Source organism: Pteronotus mesoamericanus, unplaced genomic scaffold (assembly GCF_021234165.1).
Source record: "Pteronotus mesoamericanus isolate MK-2021 breed Mesoamerican mustached bat unplaced genomic scaffold, CSHL_Meso_final scaffold_31, whole genome shotgun sequence".
Lineage (NCBI taxonomy): Eukaryota > Metazoa > Chordata > Mammalia > Chiroptera > Mormoopidae > Pteronotus > Pteronotus mesoamericanus.
Window position 1 is genome coordinate 26,276,369 of NW_026555312.1, and position 13,780 is coordinate 26,290,148.

Sequence of the window (13,780 nt, forward strand, 5' to 3'; positions counted from 1 at the left end):
GTGCTATTTGAATGCCAAATGTCATGGATCCGGTTCTTGGCATCTTCCTTCACTGTCATTCCCAGTGGATCTACAGTGCCTTCAGGTTGTTCCCCTAATGGTCACAATATGGCTGCAACAGTGCCAGGAATCACACCTAAATCTTATGTTCAAAGAGAAGGCAGCTATCTTTTGTTTCTCCATTTAAAAGTGAGGAAAGCTCCTCACATCTCATTAGCCAGAATTTTGTCATGTCTGCATATAAACAAATCACTGTCAAGAGAAATGGGACCACTACACATTGCTCAGATGATATAAGAGCCATTTCCTGGGGTCAAACATGGTGCTGGTCTCCAAAACACATAGCTTTAGGAGGAGACTTCATACTAAACAGACGAAGGCTCTAGAGGAAAGTAGGGACTTGTACACCTTGTGTTGGGGTGGAGAACATGAAAGGAGAACCTCACCCTCCTTACTCTGTAGAGCTAAACTGAACCAGTTGGCAATGTCCCAATGACAGTGGTTCTCAAAGTGTCATATCGGCACCAGTAGCATCAGCATTACCTAGGAACTTTTTAGAATTGAAAATCTTCAGGTTGCACCCAGACCTATTGAGTCAAATTCTGATGGTAATACCCAGGAAAATGTGTTTTAACACTCCTTCTAGGCAATTCTGATGAGAACCTCTGCCCTAGACCAGTGATTCTCAGCTGGAGGCAATTTTGTTACCAGGGGACATTTGGCATAGTCTAGAGACCTACTGGTTGTCACGACTGGAGTGTGGAGTGCTACTGGCATGCAGTGGTAGAGGTCAGGACAATGCACAGACATCCCCCACAACAAAGAAGTGTCTGATAAAAAATTTCAGTAGTGCCAAGGTTGAGAAACCCTGTCCTATGCTATGAGGCATAGGAAGCTCCTGCAAGAGGGGCTGCAGCCACCTGACTCTCCATGTTGGATTTGGCTCTTTGAATCTATTTGGGACAAGGATTAGTGTGTTTTAACCGCTCTCAGAGCAGTAAAGGGTCTGATTACCCTTTAAGCAACAAGTCTTTAGGTCTTCAAGTCACCCAGATGAGTCCCAGGGCTCTTAATTAATATCCATCTCTGACAAAGCAATAAACAGGACCATGTTCATCTTCAGAATAAAAAAGAAAGCATACTTTTACAAGGGGCACAGTCAAAACATGCATTGAAGTTTCAGAGCTGGCTTTTATGGAGGCCCAATTCCATTCTTAAAAGGAAGATAGCAAACTTTTTCCATGCTTAGGAATTTTTCTGTTCAAATGAGGTAAGCGAGTCTCCAATGTTTTCTACTGTCCAGTTCTGCCATGAGAGAGCTTGTGGGTCAGGAAATGGAGATCAAACATCAAGTTCTAATCTACATTTCCTATACAAGATGCAGGCAAGAAACCTTGCATCTCTATGGATAGGATTTCTCTCCATGAGCATTTAACATTAGAGGAAATTAGCAAATCACAAATCACATCAGAATAGGCAAGGCCACAGTCAGGTCAGGTCAGACCCATTTCATATTATATCTACTTTCAAATGTCTTACAGTGCAGCTTGTTCTACCATGACCTCCTCTGGCACTTATTTAAGATAACACACTTTCGGAAATGGGTGTGCTGATAACATTTATTTACAATATGTTCTATCATTTCAATCATATTTAAGTTCTGGATATTTGTGTTTACATACAGAACCCCGTATATCCCTGGGAGAATATTTTTGAAAAACAAAAACAAAACAGAATACAATTAATATGATCATTGGGTAGCTTAATGAACATCTGGCTTCTGCGGAGTCTCATCTGGGATTTTAGAGTGAACTGTATCCAGGGGCTGCCAGTGGCAATTCATGAGAGAGTCGTAGAGTTCTTCACTTTTCACCATAAACTCTTTGTTTAATTCCTCGATATTCAAATGAAGATTGGGATCTGTAGAAACCAATAATGCATGTAAAAAGTAGAATTTGACGGGGTATATATTAGAAATGGCTTACAGCTTTTAAAAAACATTAGCAGGAAATGTTGCAGACAATTAATGTTAAAACTTTTACATTGTATTTCCTTTCAATAAGACTTGAAAACAGAGCCCCGGCTGGTGTGGCTCAGGGGATTGAGTGTGGGACTGAGAGCCACAGGGCCTCCAGTTCAGTTCTCAGCTGGGGCACATGCCTGGGTTGCAGGCTGGGTCCCCAGCCACGCGTTGATGTTTCTCTCCTTCTCTTTCTCCCTCCCTTCCCCTCTCTCTAAAAGTAAATAAAATCTTTAAAAAAAAAAAAAAGACTTGAAAAAAGAAATTGAACCTAAAAAATAAGTAGTACTACCAGACTCAACGAGCATCTGGATGGCAAATGAGGAGAAAGTGGATGGAATCAACAGACACTATTTAGAGATGGAGTCAATTTAGGGTAAGGGAAAAAGGTGGCGGGGGGTGGGGGAGAGTAAAAGATGACTCCTGAGTTTCTGGCATGAGCACTTGGGTGGATATAGTGCCAAACAGTAAGCCAGGACCAAGTGCCTGACAGGGCTTTGAAAAAATAACCATGCTACTTTACCTGCTTAGTTAACAGATTGATATGTGAATAACTTATATACAGCAACTACTGGTAATTTAGAGAAAAAGAGGAACCTGACCTTCCGTCTCTAAAATCTGGAACCCTGTGATGAGAAGGTAGTGTTACGTTATCACAAAAACATCAGACCTAGATATTCAAATTAACAGGTTTCTAAGATCACTGACTTTTTAAATGTATTCTATTTTTTCTCCTTATATTGAATGTAACTGAAGAAATCCTTTCTGTTTTCCTTCATAAGTTTTGCAAGCCTTAGCTCATTTAGGGCCATAATTTGCTTCCTAATACTCACGTGCTCATGTATTTATTTATATGCCTGTTACAAACAGTTTGTGTTCCCCACACCCTCCCAAAATTCATATGTTGAAACCCTAACTTTTGATTTGATATTTGGAGATGGGGTTTTTGGGAGATAATTAGGGTGAGATGAGATCATGAGGGTAGGGCCCTAGCTCCATGGGATTAGTGCCCTTTATACAAAGGACATCAAAGCTTGAGATCTCTCTTCCCTCACTCCCTGAGGAAATAAGAAGGTGGCCATCCATAAACCAGGAAGAGAGCCCTCACCAGAAAGTGAGTCAGCTAGCACCTAATATTGGACTTTTCACTGTCCAGAACTACAAGATATAAATTTCTGTTGTTCAAGCTCCCCAGTCTGTGGTATTTTGTTATAGCAGCCCACTTACTAATACAATGTCCTTCCGTATTTATCATTTTAGAACAAAGATCATGAAATAGCCCCCGCCTATCATATAAGCTTCATGAGCTACTTCTTCTTTTTCTTCAAGTCATTTGTGACTGTGTTGTCTGATTTATGTTCTTTAGAGCTTCTCATCCCTTTTGAACTATCTTTCCTTTGAGAGCTAGGAATCATAAAATGAGATAATTCTAGTTTTCCCTGACCTTTCTGGATTTTTCTTTCCTAAAGTCATGCTGCAGAGTCCTTTCTGTTATTGGCATGGGCAGTTGGCTAAAAAGCTTCTGACTCTGCATGTCCCTGGCTGGGGGAGAGATGTCAGGACCACATGCTTATGAACATCTCTGTCCTGTAACCTGTGGCCTAGAAAACGGACGTCAACTAGGAATCACAGATTAATGATCTAGGCCCTTCCAGTGAGGTTGGCCATTGGAATAATAGTAGCCTATAAAAGACAGATGAATTACATCTTTCCTAAAGCTGTGGGCTCTCTTGATCTATGCTGTCCAATACAGTGGCCACTAGTCACATGTGGCTATTGAGCACTCGAAGTGTGGCTAAGTCTAGTTGAGATGTGATGTAAATATACACTGCATTTTGAAAAATTGGTATTAAAAATTTTGTAATCTCATTACATTTTTATATTGATTCCATGTTGATATAATATTTTGAATATATAAGATTAAGTTTAAAATACTTAAATTAATTTTGCCCCCCCTCTTTTTTTAAATTTGGCTACTAGAAAATTTAAAGCCACCTATGTGGGTGGATTTGTGTTTCACATTACATTTCTACTGGACAGAGTTGCCCAGGTCAATGAATAGCTAACATTTGAGAGGTTATTCTGTCCCAGACCTGTTAAAACCATTAAAAGCACTTTAAAAGTATTGTCCTCACAGTTTGTATGAGGTAGGTTTTAAGTCCCATTTGTCAGGTGAGGATGCCAGTGCATTGCAGGTTAATTTGCCTGGAATACAGAGCTTATAAAAGAGATCTGCACCCTGGCAGGCTGGATCCAGACAGCACAATCTTATGATACGCCTCCCTCTGTCATTTTTATAGACCATCTAGAGAACTGGTAAAAGCTAGGACAGCCTCACACGGTAACCAGACTGAAATCCCCCTGAGAGCTGGAATGGCACCCACTATTCATATTTCAAAGTACTAAAAACTAGAACTGCCCCATAGCATTTAAAGATTTATTTTAAATATCAATTTAATTCTATTTAAACATTGAACACCAACCCACATGCAGACTTTGTACTGGTACTGAGACTATAAAGATGGATGTTCCCACCTTTGATAAAATCAAAAAGGCAGTGGGTGGGTTTGTCTTATGTGGTTAGGGTGGGGGTAAGGGAAGAAGCCAGATGGGCATTGGTAAGACAGACAGTTGATAAGAAACAGGCAAAAGAGTTCTCTGCATTTCTCTTTCCCGTAACTTAAAAAAAAATAAAAGAAGCCAAATGTTTTTTTCTCTTCCTCAAATAAGACACATTCAGAAACAGGGCTCTTCTCTGGGCAGATACATTTTGGTCTTTTCAAAACAAATCAAGAACTACATGAAGAAACACCTGACACTACAGAGGGGACCTGTTGAGTTCTTCAGGAACCAATAACCCTGAGGGAAGCTAGGAAGCCAAGGCCACAGTGATTGCCGCATGCTTTCTTCCTTAAAAATTAAAATTAAAGCATAATTAATCCCCAAGTCTAAACTTACGGAGGAAACAGATCTTAAAAAAACCAACTTATTGTCTTATTTTTCTGGAAATGCCCCCTTTTCCCAGTCCTTGAGAAAGACTTGTTCTCAAAGAAGCAATTTGCAAAAACTAGATGAATTACTAAAGAAAAACACTTAGACAACTATGTTGGTATTTTCCAGTAGGATCTCTCAGTTTCTAGTCAGTTGAGTGAACGAGGAACCTGGAAATTGGGTTAGTTTTGTTTTTAACTACTTGTGTTTTAGCAACACAAGGTTTATGTTACCTTCTAGTAGGTCTTCATCTTGGTTTTCCACCAGAGCTGTGGTTTCCTACAAAGAAAATCAATAATTTAAGACAAAATAATTTTAAGGGTTTACTATCACACATGCTTTCTTAGAGAAAGCTAGTTCTCAAAAATAATATCTAAAACACTAAACTCCCTTTAGGTCAAATTTATTTTTGAACTTGGATTAGAAGAATCTTTAAATGATATAATTTTACAATTATAAAATGAGTGAACTGAGTCAACAGAAGAAAACTCACAAAGGAGCAGCAAACCTGACAAAGACTTTTGGGCTCTCTGAAGCTTCTGAGAACTAACTTGCATCCTAGAGCCTGGGATAGGAACCAGACCCTAGGGACCCTGCATCCAGACTCCATAGCCCATGTACTAGATGCCAAACTCTCTACTTGGAGCTCTGCCCTTCCTTCCAGATGACAATCTGCAGTCTCCACAAGCACATCCCCCTCATGGCCTTTTAATCACATCCCCGACTTTATGGCTCAGCTAAGGACCAGAATAAGAGGTGTGTAAGGAAACGTAGAGGCTACAGAAAAGCAAACCAATTAACCATCCTCTGACATAATGAGAACTAAAGTCTAGAAGCACTGCCAAAATAAATTTTGGCTGGTTAATCCAGACTCTGTTGGCTCTACTGGTGGTAAGTTTTTAACTCTTCTCTTTATAAGCACCTGTTGGAGACCTGTCTTTGTTAAGGTCGTACAGCTGTTTCAAAGAGCCACCCAATCCAGGAAGGGCTGAGTTAGCTCATAGCACCAATGACCTTAATTAAGCTTCCCTTGCTGATAAGAATGAGATTATATTGAAAGCCAAAGATCCACTAGCTCTTCAATCTATCTGAAAGTATGTCCCCCTTTAACTCTGAAATAGGTCTTGTTTTGGAAAATAAATTATATAGGTACCAGAAATTTAATCATACCACTGATGTATTTTTTTCTAAATAGAAATGGCGAAGAAGCCAGAGTTTGTACTTAAATGAGACCTTTCTTTTAATATAATATTCAAGTAATCTCACATTTTCACCTTTTCAATGTGTGATCTGGTAAATGTGGATCCTAAATTACGAGGGTGCGTGGAGCAAAACCTATCTGGAGGCAGAGCATTCTCTCTAGCCTGAGGTTCACCTGGGCAGTGTGTGCTGCTGGTTGTCCTTAAAGAAAGGGACAACTATAAATGGTTTCTGTCTGTTAGGGGTAGTTTGAGCAGGTTGTGCTGATGAACCTCCAAAGACCCGAGAATCATTTTGAAGATATCTACTTCCTGTAATCTTAAGCAAGACATAAGGTCAAAATGGAGAGGCTAACTCCTTAACTTGGGGAGACAAGGGCTAGGGACACGGGTGTGCTTCAATGGGGGAAGTGGGCAATAAAACTATCACACCTCACAAAGGGCACGTTTTATTAGGGAAGGGCTCAAGTGAGGATGTACGAGTGAAAAAACTCAATGAAGAGCTTTACCATCTTGAATTTTGCAATCAGCTTCATAACCAGGAACTCCTACCAAGAGAGCAGGCAGGTGGCCCAAGCATGGTAACCAAAAAGAATATATTTAAAATTCTTGAATGAAAAACTGCTTGTTATAGTAATAATTTGACTAGAGGGTGAAATATTAAAAAAACAAAATGTGCCAACAAAAATGGGGAGAAGAAAGGAGGGAAGGAGTGGCAGAGAGAGAAAGAGGCGTATTAAATTTTTATTTTTTCATGAATGGAGAGAAAAAGGAATGGTTTCATTTCTGGAGTTGTTGATATACTCAAACCTATACTTCTCTATTTAAAGATATAAAGGTAACTTTAAATTACCTAGAAGTCAGGTAGACTACTTCCCCTCCCTCCAAAAAGGGGTAAAAGGGGAAAAAAAAAGTACTAAAACCTGACAATGTAGAAAAAAGTGTTTTGGTTTTTTGTTTTGTTTTGTTTTGTTTTTAGAAGATGCAACAAGCATCTGCTAAAAGGGTAAAACCCAAATTGTGTTTAAAAGGAAAAAAAGGTGAGCAGTCTAACAATACATTTTCTCTAAGAGGCACACCTGAAACAGACTTAAAAAATTAGAAAGGTTGGGCAAAAAAAAAAAAAGAAAAGAAAAAGAAAAAAGAACAGAAATCAAGCAAATGAAAGTTTTAAAACAGTGTTTAACTGCTAAATTCAACTCTGGTGTAAAAGCCATGGCCATCACAAAGAATGTCACTGTGTACATTAAGAAATAAACTGCGGACAAAAATCTGTAACACTGACTGCAACAGGCTAATTTCCATCATATGTAAATATCTTACGCAATCAAGAAAAAGGGGCACAATACAACAGAAGATAGACAAAAGTATCAACTAAGTCAAAAGGTATTGAGGGCAGAAGGTTTTTGCCCTCAGTAATAGACTTCCTCACTTGTCCAATTCGCTAATCACACTGAACAACAACAACAACAGCAACAACAAAAAATAAAGAAGCAAGCACACCTACAGGAGCAGTGGAAAGTGTAAACCCAGGCAGGCTTTTTGGTAAGTTGCTTTTCAAAAGTTTAAATGTTGTATCCTTTAATCCAGATCTCCCACTTTCAGAAATTTTTCTTAGCCAAAAAAACACTCAAATGCCTGAAGATAAGTAAAAGGGAGTTTGTTAAGGCACTGAGAACATTTAAAATGACAGTCAATAGGGATGAGCTAAATCACAGCATAGCCAAACAGGCAGCTTTTAAAAAAAGCACTCCTGATGCAACCTATACGCAGAAGCAAGAAGCAAACAAGTATATACTACACAGTCCATACTTGCCCAGGCTGCTCCCAACTCCCCAAATAAACAAAGCCCAATCACAATAATTTAGCAAGAGTACAAGGGAAAAATCCAGAGGAGAAGATGAGCTTAGTGTTTTCTTCTAAGAGGGGAGGAAAGAGGGAGGAGGAGGGTTTCCTTCACTCCAGTACATTTTTGTGTGGTTTCAGAAATAGGTTATTTTAGTAATCAGAATAGTAAAGTATCTTTTTAAAAGTGTGTTAATATTTACTGTTGTATCAGAACAATACAAAAAAACCCCCCCTCCTGTCTTATTTTAACTGTTTAAGAGTAAAATCTACTGAAAGATGATAATCTAAAATTTAGTAACAAGAAGTTAGGCACAGGACTTCATCAGCCTATTTTGTTTTTAGAAAATAGTGAGGACTTAGGGTCATTTGAAAGTCAAAATATCTTAGATCATCAGTTGCTACTCTCTGGTATTAAAACAGGGAGCAAAAGCCATCACTGTGAGAATCTGAATGATGGGGAGGTGTGAAAGTAGGAAAAAGATGTTTTCATGTTAACACATGAACAATACATGACTCATTTTAGAGAGTGATACCTCAGGCATAACTAAAGTTTCAGTTGGGTGTCCGGAGGTCCCACACGCAGAAAGGTTGGGTTCGTTTCCAGTCACTGCACAACCACAGCTGTAGCCAGAAACAGGACAACAGCTGTGCTGTTGCTCATACCAGCTGCTAAAGGGGTAACCCTGGCGAGGCTGAAACTCCGGCTTCACTCTAGGCAGAGGGAAGGGAGACAACAGGAATGACATCATTAACCAAGGCAGCAGAATCATTCAAAACCACAGGGCTCTTCCTCCTTCCCTAGAAGTTAAAAGTAAGTATGATGTCTGCTTTAAATGTTTAAGAACACCAATTTTCAAAGCAACAGTTTGTAAATTGCTAAAAATTATATAAGAAATAGAACACGAATGGCCTTCATTTTCATTTGGAGCAGGAAAAAACAACTCACCTTTGCCAGTACCAGTAATAATTATTTTGTTGAGCTATGTCAAAACCTGCAAAACTCTGCTGTCCAGCCATTTATCCAGAAACTTGATAAAACAAGATGAGGAATCCACAGTTCTTACTCCTGAGTCAAATTCCAGCTCATGGGCTAAATAAAACCTCTCAACCTGACAAATAACTCTCACAGCTGCCTCAGAGAGTGGCAATTCCTGCTTGGCAATTAACTGCTTGACTTTCAGGTTAATGGGGTTAAGACCTGGGTGGGGGCAGGAGTGCATGGGAGTCACCTGGGGAACTTCAGCACCGGATTCAACAAACCACCTGGCTTTGAAGAGTAAGGCCTAGGGAAGCTGGCCAGAAACCAAGGGGAGGGAGGGGAGTATGTGGTGGGCAACTGAGAAGGACACGGAAGTCTCCAACCCACCTATGGAAGAGAGTCACTTTTGATGTAAGACAAATACCAAAATTTGATGCTTCCCTCCTCAGTTCAGTTACTTGTAAATAGAACTGGCCACCTCATGGTCTCTTTTTTGTTTTTTAAATATCTCCTACAGGTTGAAATCATCTCAACCTGCTGGTGGGAAGAACTCATATATCAAACACACACACACGTCCCCTGCCCCCTTAATTCGCGTACAGGAAAAAAAAAAGAAAAAAAAAATCTGTGGTTCAGTATTTCTTTTCTAAAGAGCACAATAAGCTTCCCAAACTTCAGTGCATATTTACGTTGCCTGTGCATGTTTAAAATGTAGGTTCTGATTCAATAGATTTGGAATGGAGCCTCATTCCGCCTTTCTAGCCAGCTCCCATTCATTTTAAGTAGAAAGGCTACATGAAGAATCAAAATTTAAGGTAATTTTTTAGAGTAAAAAGGAACAGTTAGGGTTTGGCAATTTCCCTAACGCTTGTTAACAGCTATTCCACTATTAATGAACTATTCCACTATTCAAATGCTTGATGTATTCTATATGTACCTGCAATAAGAAAAGTAATGGTCATGATGAGTTTAAATCATTTACCCATTATTTACGGAGCTCCTGTTAGACACAAGGCAGGGGGACAGGCATTTGTGACATAGTGGAGCTTATATTCTAGTGGATTTCTCCATATCTTCAAGGGAGATGTCATTGACTAGCAGCTCTGACACACATTGTTGCTAGGTGGCACCCAAAATTGTTTCCTTTTCTTCCTTAATAACAGAGCCCTGAATTAATTCAGGGGCAGTAACAGGCCTCTCTTAAAAGCCTACATTTCCTAGCTTCCCGCTCACAAGGAGATGTGGCCAGGTGGTCAAAATCTGGCTAATAAGATGTCAGTAAGAACTATTATAAGGAGATTGAGTAAAGCTGTGCAGAGAGTTTGCTTAGCTGGAAGGCCTTTCTGTCCTCCACCCTTTCCCCAAGCCTAGCGCAGAAATTATAGATATAATGGCTGAGCCAAAATAACTCTGCACCTATCTTGGCTTATGAGATAATATCAAGGAATACATCATGCATAAAAATACAGGATCGGACATAAGAGAATGGGCCTGGGTCCCAATAACTATGGACTACCTCCCTGTACCAGCACCAGACTGGCCTACGTCCAGATTTCTTTTAAGAAATGAAAGTCTTGTTTAAGCCACTATTGCTTTAAGTTATACGAAGTTAAACAGAATTCTTAACTACTATAACAGCTTAGACATAAAACAAAACATAGGTTAAGGATTTTCTTTTTGTAAAAACTTTAATATTGGAGTTTTTTTCCCTTTTCTTATTTTTGGACCTTTTTTTTTGTAAAAAGAATCAAAATTCAGGCTATGAATGGGTAAGAGATGAAGTTGTAGTAGGAAAGGAGTGTGGGAGTTGATCATTGATAATAAGGTGGTAAGGAGGCTGAGGAAGAGGGGCCAATGTAGCATGTTAAAATCACCTTGGGGTGGGGGTCACCTGGGAAGATGGCAAGAGCTGAGGCACAGAGGACATGAACAAGGCTCCAGAGATGAAGATAAACATTCAAGGGTTTATAGATGGGAGAGGCTAGAAAGAGTTCACAAATATTGTTTTGCTTTCTAAAAGCTTCAAATGCAAACCTCCTATTTCACCTGGATTAGTCCCATGAAGCAGGTGAAGCAAATTTATATCAGGGTAGACCACTGGCCAGCGACCAGGGGAAGTAGGTCACTCTCTGCTTCCCTGGTCTCTGTGTAAAGAAGACCAAAGTCCTCTGGGAATATAAGCACATGCAACCTCTATAATCCTAAGATTTAAGAGACTTGCTACCTGTTACACTGAAAAGGAGAATAATTGGGCAGGAATATTAGACTCACGTGATACTTCTAATAGCGCCAACTTTTCTCCAGTGCATCCTGCTTTTAGCCTAGTATATCCACTTGACCACCACCACTAACCACTGTCCTCCTGCAAAAAACAAAAAAACCACAAAAGTGGCTGCTTTTTTCTTTAACAAAGTCATTCAATAAATATCTACTGAAAGAATAAATGCATGACTTAAACATAAGCTTTCAATCAGTAATCTAAAGCAAAACTAAAAACCGTAGTTTTAGTGTTAATAAACTCTGAACAGTGGTTGTTTCTTAGCAACTGCAGTTTTTACAAGAATGAGATTAAATAGCTTCTTATATCCTGTTTGGAAAAGGGAGCAGGAAGTATGTTCAGTTTGAATCCAGTTGAACAGGTATATAATTTTGTTTATTTTTTTCCTTAGACAATGAAAAACCACTGTTCTGTTATAGGCAATTTTCAAGTCCAAGGAAATAGAAAAAGCAGCAGCAGCACTAGTTCTGTTACTTGTGTGGTTTTGAGAGTTCCTTTTCTGGACCTATTTCAGCATTTATACCCTTAGGCCCTACTAGTGTATTTTAACCTTAAGAAGGCCCTAATCTTTTTGAAAATGTAACAATTTTATCAATACTCTCCTCCAAAAATGTACATACACAATTGTGTATATAATTTTAGGGGTTCATTAACTTCCTAGGAGTAGAAACACCTGAAGTAAATGCTAAGGTCATCTGAGTTGTGTAATTGGTTCCACTAATTTCTGACAGTTAAAAAAATAAAAAATAAAAAAAGTAAACCAATTTGAATTATGTTTATGTTGCTTACACTATGGTTTCCATTCTAGAACTAACTATATTCTAAAAGGTTGGAGCAAAAGACTTTTTCCAGCCCCAAGTTTCTTCTCTAAAATATGTCCAGTACTTAAGCAGGTAAAAGTGTGACAATAGGGTAGCAGATGCTGAAACAGTAATTATTCTGTTAATAGTGATATGTTAAATTTTTGATTTTAAAAATATTAAATGAGTACTAACTCTTTGCAAACAGCAGCTGAGGTTTCCCTGGGGTAATGAGGCAGGGCACGAGGGGCATTCCAGAAACAACAGATTATACAAAACATAATATTTTGGAATAGTTTTATTCGAAGTTGGGTTTTTTTCTTTTTCCTTTTTGGATGAGAGAATATTACTTTCACATTAAACAAGTCACGGAGTAAAATGCAAAAAGGTCTTTTTTTTTTATTTTTTTTTTTTTTCTTTTTTCTTTTCTTTTCTTTTTTTTTTTAATTAATTTATTTACTTTTTAAATACATTTGTCTCTGCCTTCCCCCCACCTCTTTCCCTTGCCCCCTCCCACCTTCCCTCCCTCAGCTCTTCCCCTTTGGTTTTGTCCATGAGTCCTTACTATATGTTCCTTGACTTTCCCCTTCCCTTCCCTTTCCCTGCCCACCCCCCTTCCCTCTTGTCTCTGTTGATTTCTTTTTCCTTTCAGTGTTGCTGGTCATATTTTCCTTGCTTCTAAAGATAATATACGAGACTTCAAAGAAATGTCCTGCTTACTCATTCTTTGTCCCATGCCCAAGGGACACCCACTCAAGCAATTCACATTCCTCTGACCTTAATGGTTCTTTGGAGATAATAGCTAAGAAACAGTAAATAGGAAATAATTTAAATCGTAAAATAACTTGACTTTTTGTAACACAGTAAGATAACTAGCACAAAGCAAAGGAGTTATTATAAAACAGTGAATGACTACGCTGGTTTTGCAGAGACTGGGAATTAACTACAACATTCCAGTCCATGGGGAGTGTTTACGTGTGTAGTCACCTAAGCGCGCAGAATACAAGGTCTTCCTTGTGCTACGACACCAAAGCAAACAAAGTGAAATCATTTGTGTAAGACCCCGCATCAAATACAACAAAACGTATTTGTTAAACACAAATAACGTACCGACAATTCAGAACACCAGAGAACAAACGTTCTTGGAAACAAAAGGGTGTGCAACAGAATTACCACTAAACGGGGTTTGAAGAATCGACACTGACGTATGCTTCTACCTCCTGCTTGTCAAATCGACCTTCTGTAGCATTTATGAGATGAATTGCACATTGCAATACTCTGTTGGAGTTTGTGCGAAGACGTGATTTTGACACATCCTTGAATAGCCAAGCCTCATGAAAATCTCAAATGTAAATTAAAGCCATTTTGCTTTTATTAATGTTTGCTGGGCAGGTGGTGAAAATGAGATTTTCTTCTGGAAAGCTCACCAAGGATAACTGGACCTTTCTTCCTCACGCAGTATGTCTTTAGATCCCTCAGGCAAAGCGTCCTCCTGCCACCCCACGATATGCAGCAACGCTGGCCAACTGAATCCCAGGGTTAGACAAACGAACCAAGCTGGCAGGAAAGGTGTTCAGGGATTACCTGGCCTGGGAAGGCGGGAAACGACTGAACTTTCAGGGTGGCCAGCTCTGGTAACCGCGAACCCCAAATCCCACGCCCTCA

The 13,780-nt window shown here is 39.2% G+C and overlaps 1 protein-coding gene across 1 annotated transcript; it reads right to left on the reverse strand.

Moving 5' to 3' along the window:
- Positions 1-1,584: 1,584 nt before the first annotated feature.
- CUNH6orf52 (chromosome unknown C6orf52 homolog) lies at positions 1,585-11,396 on the reverse strand. The gene is made up of 4 exons (XM_054592110.1): positions 11,309-11,396; positions 8,592-8,769; positions 5,245-5,290; positions 1,585-1,920 (listed from the first exon to the last, which is right to left on the reverse strand). The coding sequence occupies exons 1-4, from the start codon at positions 11,344-11,346 to the stop codon at positions 1,763-1,765; spliced, it is 420 nt and encodes a 139-aa protein (XP_054448085.1). The 5' UTR covers positions 11,347-11,396; the 3' UTR covers positions 1,585-1,762.
- Between the last annotated feature and the right edge of the window lie 2,384 nt (positions 11,397-13,780).

Bases quoted from the DNA above. Each gene is read 5' to 3' on its own strand.
- CUNH6orf52 (XM_054592110.1), bottom strand. From the start codon at position 11,346: ATGCACTGGAGAAAAGTTGGCGCTATTAGAAGTATCAC. The intron at 5,291-8,591 runs GTATCACTCTCT...TTTTCTTTGTAG, and splicing joins AAACTTTAGTTATGCCTGAG to GAAACCACAGCTCTGGTGGA. The intron at 1,921-5,244 runs GTAACATAAACC...TGGTTTCTACAG, and splicing joins AGATGAAGACCTACTAGAAG to ATCCCAATCTTCATTTGAAT.